Source organism: Amblyraja radiata, chromosome 19 (assembly GCF_010909765.2).
Source record: "Amblyraja radiata isolate CabotCenter1 chromosome 19, sAmbRad1.1.pri, whole genome shotgun sequence".
NCBI lineage: Eukaryota > Metazoa > Chordata > Chondrichthyes > Rajiformes > Rajidae > Amblyraja > Amblyraja radiata.
Window position 1 is genome coordinate 18221641 of NC_045974.1, and position 15374 is coordinate 18237014.

At 40.3% G+C, this 15374-nt stretch overlaps 1 protein-coding gene across 5 annotated transcripts in view; it reads left to right on the forward strand.

Annotated features, from left to right (window-relative positions):
• kdm5a (lysine demethylase 5A) overlaps positions 1 to 15374 on the forward strand; it is a 120621-nt gene that overhangs the window by 31123 nt on the left and 74124 nt on the right. For 2 of the 5 annotated variants that reach the window (XM_033037811.1, XM_033037812.1), the window contains exons 3-5: positions 1719 to 1841; positions 8921 to 9091; positions 11386 to 11442. In XM_033037811.1, the coding sequence (XP_032893702.1) occupies positions 1719 to 1841; positions 8921 to 9091; positions 11386 to 11442 (351 nt within the window). The remainder of the gene's footprint in view (positions 1 to 1718; positions 1842 to 8920; positions 9092 to 11385; positions 11443 to 15374) is intronic. The other 3 variants (XM_033037813.1, XM_033037814.1, XM_033037815.1) reach the window with 2 other exon arrangements.

Below are 15374 nucleotides of genomic sequence, written 5' to 3' on the forward strand. Positions count from 1 at the left end.
AACTTCTAAGTTTAAAAATGAACCTGATCCTAGTTATGTAAAATTTAGTACTGATTAAAACAATGCATGTGGGAATATTGCAAATGAATGAATAATTAAGGCCTTAAATGTGCTTATTGATTTTTTGCTGAAAAAAGTGCATTAATGAAAGGGTTTGTTGTGACGGTCAGTTGATGGAAAGGAACAAGCTGGGGAGGGTGCAATTCTCTTAACAAAGTTTGGTTTCTAAATCGGGATAGGTTAAAGATCCTTGGCAGGCTCTTTTTGTCACAAATTAACATTAGGCCTGTGACTCTAGACTATTTTTGCAATCGAGAGAAAGTGTCCTTGCATATTGGAGTTGTTGGGAAAAGTTTGTAACGGGAAAAGTGCTGTCACAATTATTCTTGTTATGGACCTTCTCACTGCAGCATCGACCCGTCAGTCAATAGCTAATTACCATTATTAAGATTAGTCCTATGAAGAAATTATGTTAGAGGCAATATTATTTTCAGTTTCACAACTGAAACACGCCATTAGACCGTGAAAATGTAACATACTCAAAATGGAGTTTGAGCAGGACACCCCAAAGAAGTCACGTTGTTGAGCATTGGTAGTGGGAAATAAAGGTGATGAGCAATGTACAGTGAGGCCTGACATTTCCCTTCACTGAACCAAGGACTGGGTCAATTCTCTGTTTGAATGTCTCGCCACTGGCTTGTGACATAATTTTGGACAGGTTTCCTAACGGGGATAGACAGTAGCTAATTCCACTCTGGATCTGAAGTTCTGCTTGAATCAGGATCTGATTTACAATAAAATTTTGCCATTTATACTGTCCTAAAATTGATTTTGGATTGGTCAACCCTAACCTAAGGCAAGGAGCAGATATGAGGCTAATAAATGCAAGTGGATTTGCATGCCGGTAATGTTATCATGGGCCAGATCAAAATGGCCATCTACTTTAACCAGGAACTAGAATTATTTTAATCGGGGAATACAATTACGTGTACCCCTAAATTATAATTAAAAACCGACACTGGATAATAAAACAAACAATTTTGAGTCCTGCAATAAACATGACTGACTTTTAAACCCAGAATGAATCCCAGTTAGGATGAAGGTTAAGACAATGAGAACATATAGTGGCTAATAAAAGCAAGTGGATTTGGACAAAGGTAATGCGCCAAATCAAAATGGCTGTCTCCAGTAAGATAGAATCTCCAGCAGTGAATATAGCAAGCATGAGGGATGATTAGCCCACTGGCCACAAATTGATAACCTAACCGTTATTTAATTGCGATTAAGACAAAATTATGATTAATTTTTAATGGCCAAATATATTGCTTCCCTCTATATTAAAGTTGTCAGTAGAAAATCAATATTAAAATACTGACCTTGACCTGTTGGTCTTAGTATGATATGATCCATCGCCCAAAAGCTGAGTATTTGTATTACGTTTTGCTTTGTGTTCGGAAAAATATTACCTTTTTTCCCCCCCATTCAACTGAGCTTCATGTCAAAAGTAATAATAATAAAAAATATCCAACAAATAATCTTGTCTCAATCTTTAAACTTAATGTTTTCTTTCTGGGTTATTATGTCTGTAAATTATGGTTAATGCTCATAACATCAGGATAAACGTGTTTTCTGGAAAATAATGTAATATTGTACACAATATGGTATTCAGATATTCAGCAATATTCCTTACTGAACTAGGTTGTGTTGTATGCTTTCAGGCACAGACCCGAGTGAAGTTGAACTTTCTAGATCACATTGCAAAATTCTGGGATCTGCAGGGATCCACGCTGAAAATCCCACATGTTGAGAGGAAAATGTTGGATTTGTACACACTCAGTAAGGTCAGGCATTCATCCCACTTCAAGGAAATAGCTCTATGTGTATTTTTTTTCTGTCTGCACGGGTTAAATGATTAGAGCAAAATGAAAACACTAAATTTTAATGCTCTGTAGCATCCCATTCATAGCTGTATTTATCCACAAATAACAAACTACTATTTATAGTCGGAGTTATCAGGACAGAAACTGGTCCTTTGGCATATGCTTGCATTTAACCCCCAAAACCCCTCTTATGCATGTACTTACCAAAATGTATTTTAAATGATCTTCTTGTACCTGCCCCCAACACTTTCTCTTATAGCTCGTTCCATATAAGCATCGTCCTTTGTGTGAAGGAATTGTCTGTCGGGTCCCTTTTTAAAAAAATCTTTCTCCTCTCAACTTAAACCAATGCCCCCTAGTTTTTGATGCCCCTTCTCCAGAGACTGGGGTACAATCCTGACTATGGGTGCTGTCTGTACAGAATTTGTACGTTCTCTCCTTGATCATGTGGGTTTTCTCCAGGATCGACAGTTTCCTCCCACATTGCAAATACGTACAAAATGGTAACAATTGTAAACTGTCCCTAATGTGTAGGATAGAGTTAATGTACGGGGATCATTTGTCGGCACAGACTTGGTGGGCCGAAGGTCCTGTTTCCATGCTATGTCTTTAAATTGAACTGAACAAAACAAGAAAATTGCACTTAGGAGAAAAGATTGGAAAACCTGGGGTTCTTTTCCTGGCAACCTGAGGCTGAGGGGAGAAGTTAATTGAAATGCAGCAAACTCGTAGCGGTACCTGTGAAGAGAGAAACATTACCTATCTTTCAGGTCAATTACTTCATTTGAACAGCAAAAGTAAACAAAATGTGTATTTTAAGTTGCAGAGAGAGGGGGAGGTGGCTAGGGGAAGGGAGATGTCTGTGATAGGGTAGTGCCCAATGTTACCAAAGTAACTTAACTTTTCAATGCCATCTCGTTAAAAGATGAATCAGGTCAGTTCGAGAGAGAGGCAAGCCACTTTGAACTGCTGCTGTTCTTGCGATTAATGTACTTTCACTGTATTGTAAGCCAGAGTTACAAGACTTTTCACAGATTTATTGCTTTTATTAAGGATTATTTTCCTAATAGGGAAGGTCAAGATTTGACCATGAGTGAGTGTTTGAATGGAGGAGTATGAAGAGCTTAATTAATTAATTTGTTTTTTGTAGAGCAAGCTTTACTGGCAAGGTTAGCATTTATTAAGTACCCTAACTTCAGAAAGTGGTGAAATTCCACCTTCTTGAATTGTTCTGGAACTCCTCTGAGGAGTGTCCCATGCACATCGCAGCTGGTGAGTGAGTTCCAGTATTTGTACCATGTGACAAAGAAGGTATTTGCATGAATGTGACCTGGAGAGGAATCTGCAGGTGGTGAATTTTCCCAAACATCTGCTGGGTTAGTATTTGTTGGTGGCAGTGTTCACAGATTTAATGCATGCTGCATTGTGTAACTTGAAAGTAGCTGAGGTAAGTAACTAGAAATGTGTTATAGCTGGCACATACCACTGCTGCAGTGTGATGTGGTAAATTGATGGCCTGTCTGCCATTTACAGTCGGGAAGCTATACAGCATGGAAACGTCCTTTGGACCAATTAATCCAAGATGCCACAAGCATTTGCTATCATTTTGGCACATATTTCTCCAAAACGTTCCTAACCAAGTATCTGTCCAAATGTCTTTTAAATCTTGTTATTGTACATGTCTCAACTACTTCCTCTGGCAGCTTGTTCTATATATGCATCCCATTCCGAGTGGAAATACAGTGCCCTCCATAATGTTTGGGACAAAGACCCATCACTTATTTATTTGCCTCTGTACTCCACAATTTGAGATTTGTAATAGAAAAAATCATGTGGTTAAAGTGCACATTGTCAGATTTTAATAAAGGCCATTTTCATACGTTTTGGTTTCACCATGTAGAAATTACAGTAGTGTTTATACATGTACTGTACATTTCCATCCATTGTTGCCATCAACAAACTTGGATACCTTGCACTCTGCCTCTTCCATCATTAGCATAGTTCTTATATAACCAAGGGCCAAAAACTGATCCTTTAGCAGAGATGGCACTTAATATTTTCAGTGTTACTGCCAGCATCAAAATTGGTGGAGGGGAATGAGGAGGAGATTTTCTTCCCCACCTTTGATTTGTGTCCAGGGATTTAATCGGGTGTGTGGTCCATGTTGAGCCTTCCAAGGCATACATCTTTCCTGCATGCCGTTGAACCACAGCCTCCTGTAGATTTGTCTTGCTGGTTAAATAGAAAATAGGAAAGGATTGTAACACAGTGTATGCAAGGCTTGATTATTAGGGCATATCAATCTCATTATTGAATAATGTGTGGGGCAGCTCATCTAAATCGGACATCGTTCTGGGATGTATATGAAATATAAAACGCACATTGGGCTGGGAGTGACCTTGCTAGCTTGGTCAGACAGGGGACATGGGCATATTCCCTCATCAGTGAACCAGATGGATTTCTGAGACAATTGGCTATTTTTGTATAGTCACCTTTACCAGGAGTAGTATTTTTTTAAAGATCACAGTTGATTAACTGCATTCAAATTTACATAGCATGGTGAGATTTGAGCATGTACTTCTAGATTGTTAATCTGCTCACTTAACCACTGTGCTGCCATCTTCTGGCAAATGAGTCAGTATGTGAACATCATAAAACAACCATCATTGAAGACAGATATGGACAATTGTGAACAAACCTTTTCACTCGTGTGACTGCTTAAAAACAAAGAAATATAGCAGGCATACTCCACCCAGCTCTGAGCCTGCACCCACTATTCATCATAATCATGGCTGATGATGTTTCACAGTGACATTTTCTAGGATTATCCTTGTACCTCCTTTAATGTCCTAATCTCTGTTTTGATTGAGCCCAACAACAGAGGTCCCACAGCTGTTCCAGTTAAATAATTCCAAAATATCACAGCCCACTCAGTGGAAAATATCTCAGTTACAATCCTAAACTACCTACCATTTATGATCAAACTGTTCCCCCTGATCCTAAATCCTTCCTCTAGGGGACACATCTTTCCAGCATCTGAAGAGGGTCCTGACCTGAAACATCGTCTGTCCGTTCCCATTACAGATGCTACTGAACCGCTGAGTTCCTCCAGCATTTTGTATTTTGTTAAAGATTCCAGCATCTGCAGTTTCTAATGCCTGAAGCTGATCTATATCCTGCTGTTTAGTTTTTGCTGGGATAGATCTGGGATAGATCCGATCAAGGTCTGGGGATTTATCCACCTTAATGCTCAGTCAAGAGCCCCAAAACTACCACCACCTTGATTTTGAGCTGTCCTGGCATGTTAGTATTCCCCACACTTGATATCATTGTCTTCCATGTCCTTCTTGGTGAATGCAGATGCAAAGTATTTAATTAATAGCTCACATACATCTTTGCCTACAAGCTCAAATCCCCTATTTATCCTTGAACAGTCCCATCTTCTTCCTCTTGTTTTTAATATATGTATGAAAAGGTGTGCAAATTTCTTTGATAAGAATCCCAATGATATTTCATGGCCTCGTTTGCTCCTTCTAATTGCCTGCTTGAGTTCTGTCAGTACACCAGCCCTTCAGATGTTAGAGATACAGCGTGGAAACAGGCCTTCGGCCTACTGAGTCCACACCGACCAGTGATCACCCCGTACACTACTTCTTGCATATGGCGGGCACAGCCTAAAGTTGCAGGACAACTTGTTCTATTTGATCTTATTTGATTGTGAACGTTGGGTTGATTGCATTAGTCGAAAACAGGGCGGACCACATGAAGGTTGCAATCTCCCACCCCACCCATGTACACCAACCCTATCCTACACACTGGGGACAATTTACAATTTTTACTGAAGCCAATTATGCTACAAACCTGTACGTTTTTCGAATGTGGGAGGAAACCAGAGCACCCGGAGAAAACCCACATGATCACAGGGAAAACTCACAAATCCGTACAGACAACCCCAATATGACATCACCGTCTTTTTTATAAGCTAGCATCCGCAGTTCATTGTTTCTACTCTTGAATTCTTTCTTGCTTGCTTTGTAGTTTTCAAAGGTCCCACCTAATTCTTTCTTTCGAAACCTTACATATGCTTCCTTTTCTTTTTTTATCCAAACTTACAAATTATTTGATCATTCAAGGTTCCCTTACCTTGCCATCCTTATCCTACTTCCTTTCTAAAACATAACAGTCCTGAACTTTATTCAACAGGCCTTTAAAGACTCACAGATGTAAGTTGTGGACTTGCCCATAACAACTATTCACTCATTACTCTCCCAAGCTCCTGCTTCATAATATTGTAGTCTGCCTCATACCACTTTAGTCCCTTCTGCCAAGGGGCAGACTTTAACTGGTTTAAAACTTAGGGAGTTGTGATCACAAATCCAAAAATACTTCCCACTGAAGCTCCGGTCACCTGGCCAACCTAAATTCCCAATAGATGGTCCAGTAATGTCACTTGTCGAGTTGAACTATCCATGTGCTGATCAGAAAATACTCTTGGATGTTTTTAACGAATTCTGCCCCATCTAAGCTTTTTGCACTGAGTAAGTCCCAGTCAATATTAGTGAAGTTAAAGTTGCCACTATGACAATCCTGTTGCTTTTGCATCTTTCTGTAATCTGTCTACATATCTGTTCCTACAGTGCCCTCCATAATGTTTGGGACAAAGACCCATCACTTATTTATTTGCCTCTGTACTCCACAATTTGAGATTTGTAATAGAAAAAAATGACATGTAGTTAAAGTGCACATTGTCAGATTTTATTAAAGGCCTTTTTTATACATTTTGGTTTCACCTTGTAGAAATTACAGCAGTGTTTATACATAGTCCCCCCATTTCAGGGCACCATCATGTTTGGGACACATGGCTTCACAGGTGTTTGTCATTGCTCAGGTGTGTTTAATTACCTCCTTAATGCAGGTATATGAAAGAGCTCAGCACCTAGTCTTTCCTCCAGTCTTTCCATCACCTTTGGAAACTTCCATTGCTGTTTATCAACATGAGGACAAAAGTTGTGCCAATGAAAGTCAAAGAAGCCATTATGAGTGAGAAACAAGAATAAAACTGTTAAGAAACATCAGCCAAACCTTAGGCTTACCAAAATCAACTGTTTGGAACATCATTAAGAAGAAAGAGAGCACTGGTGAGCTTACTAATTGCAAAGGGACTGGCAGGCCAAGGAAGACCTCCACAGCTGATAGAAGAATTCCCTCTATAATTCCCTCTATAAGGAAACCCCCCAAACACCTGTCTGACTGATCAGAAACACTTCAGGAGTCAGTTGTGGATTTGTCAATGGCCACTGTCCGCAGAAGACTTCATGAACAGAAATACAGAGGCTACACTGCAAGATGTAAACCACTGGTTAGCCGCAAAAATAGGATAGCTGGGTTACAGTTTGCCATTAATAGACAATAGGTGCAGGAGTAGGCCATTTGGCCCTTCGAGCCAGCACAGCCATTCAATGTGATCATGGCTGATCATCCCCAATCAGTACCCCGTTCCTGCCTTTTCCCCATATCCCCTGACTCCGCTATCTTTAAGAGCCCTATCTAGCTCTCTTGAAAGCATCCAGAGAACCTGCCTCCACCGAGGCAGAGTATTCCACAGACTCACCACTCTATGTGAGAAAAAGTGTTTCCTCGTCTCCGTTCTAAATGGCTTACTCCTTATTCTTAAACTGTGGCCCCTGGTTCTGGACTCCCCCAACATCGGGAACATGTTTCCTGCCTCTAGCGTGTCCAAGCCCTTAACAATCTTATATGTTTCAATGAGTTCCCTCTCATCCTTCTAAATTCCAGAATGTACAAGCCCAGCTGCTCCATTCTCTCAGCATATGACAGTCCCGCCATCCCGGGAATTAACCTTGTAAACCTACGCTGCACTCCCTCAATAGCAAGAATGTCCTTCCTCAAATTGGACCAAAACAGCACACAATACTCCAGGTGTGGTCTCACTAGGGCTCTGTACAACTGCAGAAGGACCTCTTTGCTCTTATATTCAATTCCTCTTGTTATAAAGGCCAACATGCCACTCACTTTCTTCACTGCCTGCTGTACCTGCATGCTTACTTTCATAGACTGATGTACAAGGACCCCCAGATCCCGTTGTACTTCCCCTTTTCCCAACTTGACGCCATTTAGATAGTAATTTGCCTTCCTGTTTTTGCTACCAAACTGGATAACCTCACATTTATCCGCATTAAACTTCATCTGCCATGCATCTGCCCACTCCCCCAACCTGTCCAAGTCACCCTGCATTCTCATAGCATCCTCCTCACAGTTCACACTGCCACCCAGCTGTGTCATCTGCAAATTTGCTAATGTTACTTTGAATCCCTTCATCCAAATCATTGATGTATATTGTACTTAAAAGAGCAACCACAGTTCTGGGAAAAGCTCTTGTGTACAGATGAGACGGAGATTAACATATTAGAGTGATGCAGAATTTGTCTTTTCACCTCTGGCCATTGTCTAACCATCTGCCTATCAAAATCCCCCCTCTACTGTATCTACTTATCACCAGGCTTTGTCCTACCCCTCCTCTCTTCCAGAACACCCCCCCCCCCCCCGGCAATCACAAACTGTCTGCAGAACAATCTCGATCTGAAACACCACCTATCCGTGTTCTTCAGAGATGCTGCTTGACCCGCTGAGTTACTCCAGCATTTTATCTTTTTTTGTAGACCAACATCTGCAGTTCCTTGTTTTGTCCACCTAACTATTCATGTGCAAAATTGGCCTTGGCTAGGATTAGAATATTCCGATTTTGCTGAATTTGGGATTTAATTAATGCACATAAGGTCTACAATTAATGGTAATTCTTGCCAAAGCAGTGATGTTATCTCGAATTTGATTGTGAAGGGTGCGTTGGAACCCGGGTTAACTAGGCACAAAACATGGATATAATTTGTTGACTTCCTGCTTCCTATGGTTTAGTAAACACATCACTAATGCATCAGGAACATGGCCGTTGCATTAATTAATATTAAATTAAATAGTCTTTGCATAAATGTATTAACTAAAGTTGTACTTCCTTCATCTAGGTCGTCGCAAGTGAGGGTGGATTTGAATTGGTGTGTAAAGAAAAGAAATGGTCCAAAGTGGCTAGTCGAATGAGTTATCCACAAGGAAAAGGCATTGGCTCACTTTTGCGATCCCACTACGAGAGAATTCTATATCCATATGAACTGTTTCAGTCAGGAGCCAGTCTCTTGGTAAGATCAATCAACATAAAAATTTTGCAGCACTTGGTGAGTTATTTTCACAGTGCTTGTGATGAGGGAGTTTTTAATGGAAGCTATCAAATCTTTATTAAATTCCAATTAATAGTACGATTTTTCAACCGTTCTTGAATGGTCTAATAGATTGTACCCGGACAATCATTTTTGAAGGTTAAAAAATGTTTTATCTTAATTTTTTCCAATGACATATTTTAATATTCTCATTGAATAAAATCCTATTGCATACTCACTCTTATCTCTTTGTTCTCTGATCTTTTAATGTTCAGATCTCTGCAATTCTTTTTACGTACCGCCAATTTTCTTTGCCTTACTATAAATGGTTGTAAGTTCCAAAAACATACGGCTCTTTTTATACTGACTGCTCCTTTTGCAAAATAAGAATAGTTATCCTTTTGGATGCTATATTGTATAAAGGGAGGGAAGTAACGGTCCTGGGAAGAGGAATGAGGAGCCAGGTAAGCATGTCGGCCAGTCTTCTTGCTTACATGTTGATAACCGATCCTGATCAAATTGAGTGAGAGTCTTTGCGGGGTAGAGGGAAATGAGGAAGGAATGTTTCAGAGTGAGAGGGGGGAAATAGAGGCGCAAGGGGATCAAAGGAGGCAAGGTGAAAGGGGCAGGAGTAATGGAATTAAAAGAAGGGAGCAAGGTTTAGAAAAGTGGCAAGTAAAGCTGTTTAAGAGGAGGAGTTGTTTGTGGGATGATTGAAGTTAGCCACAGTGATTTCCACCAGCCCCGGCATTATTACTGTGGTGGTGGAGTCAATGCTCTGACAATGTGGTGTTTGTGAATGTTGTACCATGGTAAAAAGATTTTCCAGCACGGTGTAATCCTGCCATTACAGAATCCAACAGAACTTCGATACTCTGCAAGAAATAATGTATGTAATGATTGTATTTGACGCCTGCTGCTGACAGAGAAGTCCTATTCATTCAGATGTGGGGTTGGATCTGTGCTGTGAGATCCAAGGCCCATGGCTTCTTCTGGCCCAGGAATGTTCTGCTGATATTGTCCAAAAGTTTATTTTTTCTTTTAATGTATTTTCCTTCCATTGGCATGTACAATTAATATTTTTTTAAATCAGTAGATTTGTATCCATTCTAATTATGCCCACCAATACATTAGTGCACAAGCTGAATGTGAAGCATTCTGTCACATGCAGTGTAGTTTCTGGTCAGTACCCGGAAGTCCTTAGATGCGGGGATCCCCTGATCAGCTGTTTCCTTTCTCTGCCACTTGCACCCCAGCAGCTCTCTGATATTCAACATGTTCACTTAAAAACTGTTGCTTGGGGTTGGTTTATTATTGTCATGTGTACCAAGATACAGTGAAAAGCTTTGTTTGTGTGCTATCTAGTCCAATCAAATCATACAATATGTAAGTACAACCAGACTATACACACGTACAAGAAACAATGCAAAGAGAAAAATACCAGAATGCAGAATATATGTTACAAGTACTGCAGTTACATAAAACACATCCAAGGATGGAAGATTGGGACTACACCCTAGCTTATTGCAGGACCATTCAGTGGTCTGATAACAGGAGGGAAGAAGCTATTACTGAATCTGGTGGAATGTGCTTTCAAGCCTTTGTATCTTCTGCCCAACAGGAGAGGGGAGGAGAGGAAATGAACGGGATGAAATAGGCTATTGATTAGGTTGGCTGCTTTCCTGAGGCAGCATGAAGTGTAGATCGTTGATTAAGGAAAGGTTGGTCTGTGATGGATTGGGCTACATCAGCAATTGTGGATTTTTTTACAGTTTGAGGCAGAGCTGTTGCCCAACCAAGCTGTTATGCATCTCTATGGGATGTTTTCTACGGTGCTTTTGTAGACGTTGGGAAGAGTCATTGGAGACATGATGAACTGCCTTGGTCTTCTGAGGAATTAAAGGTGTTGGTATAAAGGAAAGAACTGCAGATGCTGGTTTAAATTGAAGGTAGACACAAAATGCTGGAGCACCTTCTGGAGAGAATGAATGGGTGATGTTTCTGGTCGAGACCCTTCTTCAGACTCTTTGTGTTGGTGTACCTTTATTGGCCATAGATGCAATGTGGTTGGCCCAGGGCGTATTGTTGGCGATATTTATGCCAAGGAACTTGAAGCTCTTGACTAATTCCATTTTGGCTCCATTAATGCCAATTTGGGCGGATACTCCACCTCAGTACAAATCTGCAAATTTTGCTAGTTGTAGGCATCATTATAGTGAGTATCTCTATTGTTTGTATATTTCCAATTAGTTGTGCTATTATTTGTCTTGTTATAGACTTCTGGAAGTGCCTCTGTGCGTATCTTCCCTGACTCTGTGAAAAACTTGAATCAGGTAGGTGAAATACTTGATTGCATTACCTGTCCCCATAGAGTACTGGATTATTAAAGCACTTCTGGTCCTCCAGTCCAATCACTCGCAGGCATGCTTTAGAACCAAGACATTAGCTTAGTCCCTTTGTTTCTGTACCGAAAACCTGGTGTGCATCCCTGCCCTTTGTTCTTGTTTTAAACACTATGAATTTGCATGTCACAATTGTGCTGGAGCCACTCCAATATCCAGTGGTAATAAATACGCTGCTGATGTAGTCAAGCAATGAATCGCCCACAACCTGGTGGGATAATGCTTTGTTTGAAGGCTGGTGTTAGGTGAATTGAATTGAGTGGTGTAGCCACTCAGCTGCGAAGTGGGATTCAGGACTACACCTGGGCACTTAAGTACAGGCCATTTCTAAAATCTGACATGATCTGCTTCATGTGTTGACAAACTGTGTGGACTCTACACTCTCGTTACACCCTGTTGGCTCCAGACCATGAATTTCCTGATGGAAACCAGTTGAATGGTGCATGCTGGTCATTGTGTTTTAACCATTGAGAAATTTCCAAGGTACGGAGGTGCCGTCTAACAGATCGGAAGTCAGCAGTTTCTACTAACAGAAGGAGATGAGGGAGAGAACTTTGGATTTCTGTTGTCCACCAATTCAGATCCTCTCAGATCCCCAGTATTTGCCGTACTAACGATAGTGCCGCCTCAAGCCCCGCATCCAGGTGCTCAGTGACTGCACCACTTGTTCCATCTTTAGAGGCAGATTTTCCACACTAGGATGTGGATTGATGCATTGTTAGATTCTTGCTAGATTCACGAAAAGGTTAGCGAGAAATGCAAGGTTCCCTGCATGGCATCGGGAAGGACAAGAATTTGTACCCAGTTCCTGGCAGTGCTATTAGTTGTGCATTTCTGTATTAGAAAGCTATTTTAGAGTTAATTCCATTCATGTGCTCATTCTTGGTCATGCATCCTGTATGACCAAGAATGTTATGTTATGTTTCATATGTTGATATAGGCCATGTTTTGGAACTGTATTTTTTATAATGCCTCTCATTATAGAATATATCAATCCACTTTTCATTGTGGAGGAGGACACAAGCAGGTGGAAGTGTTAAATGATGAAACAAGTGTAGAACTGTTGCCTCGCAGCTTCAGTAACTTGGGTTGAATTCTCAGGTTAAGTTTGGTCTGTCTGTATGAAGTTTGTGTCTTCACTGTGACTTTGTGTGTTTCCTCTGATTTTCTGTCACATCCCAAAGATGTTGGATTGTCAGGTTAAGTGGTTACTTTGAATTGTTGCCAGTAGATCAGTGGTAGAATCTCGGAGGAGTTGATGAAAGTGGGGAGAATAAAATGGGATTAGTGTAAATGGGTGCATGATGTTCTGCTCGGGCTCAGTTACCGTGCAGTATGACTCTATGAATCTCTTAAAACTGTAGCTATTTCCCAGTCAGGAAAAGGTGGTTCTAACATAGGAGCAAAGAGTCTGTCAAGTGTAAATGCCATTATGAAATGCTGGAACATGAAATGGTGTTCAGGGAAGGAATTTTGTCCTCATTTTGTATATAAATGGTAGGGACAGAAAACAGTGTGGTTACTTCAAAACCATCCTCTAAAATTGGAAAATTCAATGTTCGTACCTAGGTTGCAGGCTACCCAAGTGGAAAACGATTGTGGTATTCTGGTTTTCATTTTGCTTCACCGTGGCAGTGGTGAAGTCGAGGACAGACTGGTCACAGTTGAATGGGAAGGGCAATTGAAATGGTTCATCTCGGGCAATATCCTGATTATCACCCTCTCCAGTGCATCATGTCCTTCCTGTGGTGTGGCTACCAAAGCTGTATTTAATATTCCTGCCTTGGTCTAAACAAATGTTTTTAAAGCTGACACGACAAATTTTCATGTCATCTGTCAATATTTTGCTAATTACCTGAAATCTGTGGGCATCTGGTCGTGCAGCTAATACATTTTACCAATTTACTTCATCAGAAATCTAATACTTATCACTACTCATATTCAACCTCTTAATCTTCGTTGGCGTGAGAATAGTTTCAGTTTTTCCAGGTTCTTTACAGATAAACATGAAAAATAAGAGTAGGTAGTGGACCTTTGAAGACCACTCCAACTTTTAATATAATCGTGGTGGATTCTCTATCACAATCACAGTATTCCACCATTCTTCCCATAGTCCGTGATGCCTTTTGTGCCTGGCAATTTATCTAATTACAAGATTTTGGCGACAGCCTCTCTACCCCTCTGAGATGCTGAATTCTACAAGATCGCCAGGCTCTGAAGAAATTCCTCCTGATCTCAGTCCTAAATCCCTTGAGATCCTAATCTGAGACTGTGGCCCATCATTCAAAATAACCTCCTTTCATTTTCTAAACTCTATTGAATATAAAACTAGTCACGTAATCTCGCCTGGAGGGCGTTACATAACTTCTGCTGCCTCAAACACAAGAAGAAGTAGAAGCCTCAATCCTGCCAACCCAGGATCTGATTCTTCGTCTTTTGTGCTTTTCGGGCTCCCTTCCTTTGTACTGTCTTCATATTCCTAAAGTATCTCATAATTGAACACATTTCTGCAGCTGGCACTAGTCAGAGTTCTGAAGATTTTGATAAATTCCTTGCATTTTAAAAGACAAAGAATTGTGTGTTTTTTGTTTTCCTTTACAGTCTTCTGTTACATTCAAAGATTTGTTCTATATCTCCCAAGCCATTTCGTTTATGTTGTTTCGATTGGTTTTCCTTTTAAAATCTCTGCATCAAATTTCACCTGCCACATCTAACCCATTTTGCGAGCTTCTGTGAGTAGTGGCTGTTGAACACCTCACTAGATCAGACAGTGTGGGGAAGTACCTATTTCCCTGCCAAGCTGCTGGCATGCCTCAAAGTAAAGTTTGGTAGGTTCTGGGATTGCTCTGTGAATGGGGAAAAACCCCATTAAATTTAGTTCAGCTACTTAAAAAAATATTGTGAAAGCTTGACAAGGCACAAATCTGGGGTTGGAGCTTTGCTGGTGGGCGCAGACATGCAAAGAAATTTTGTGGGTAGGGCTTATTCTTCCCATATTACTTCAATCCATTTTTTGTGGTTTAATTTTTGCTTGGACCTTGGTGCTTGAATCAAAATATTTTAAACCAGCATGATTATCTTTTGGTAGACACAAAATGCTGGAGTAACTCAGCGGGTGAGGCAGCATCTCTGGAGGGAAGGTATGGGCGACGTTTCGGTTACCTTTGATTTAAACCAGCATCCGCAGTTCTTTCTTACGCAGATTATCTTTCGGATCTTCTAATCCAAATTGCATCTGATTGCAGTTGTAATTAAGGGCCACAAGTCCTGCAATTTAAATCTGCGCTCGTGTTTCCAAGTTTGGAATTATTTTAATTGATAACATGCTGCATACTGTTTTTTATCGAAAGGACCAATGATCATATTATTGATGCTGAGGATAATGTTACATATTTTTCTCCAATCTGATGTGCATTGTACAATTTTTATTTATTTAGTATACATCCCTTTAATTTTGTCTTCAATCTTGCAGGTAAATCAGTTGAATATACTCCGAAAGTCCATGCATGCATCAGCTATACTGCTTTCCATACCCCAATTGTGTCATGTTGTCGACACCTGATTTTCTTTTATCAAGCATTTTTATTTCTCACCATTTAAATTTCACACCTTACAAAAAGTACTACTTTTCTTTTTCTCACCTCATTGCACTTGTCATCATCTCATGTATTCATTTAGTTTGTATTGTCAACATCAAAACTTTTGCCACCCAGTTTTGTTCTCTGCAGCTGCATTTTGCTTGATATTTCTGTTGTATTATAATTGAGACATTTACCTGGAGCATCCTTTTCCGTTTCCTTTGATCTAATTACCTTTGTGAACTGGCAGTTTTAGCCGGCCTGCCTTTTCTTCTCATTAGACCA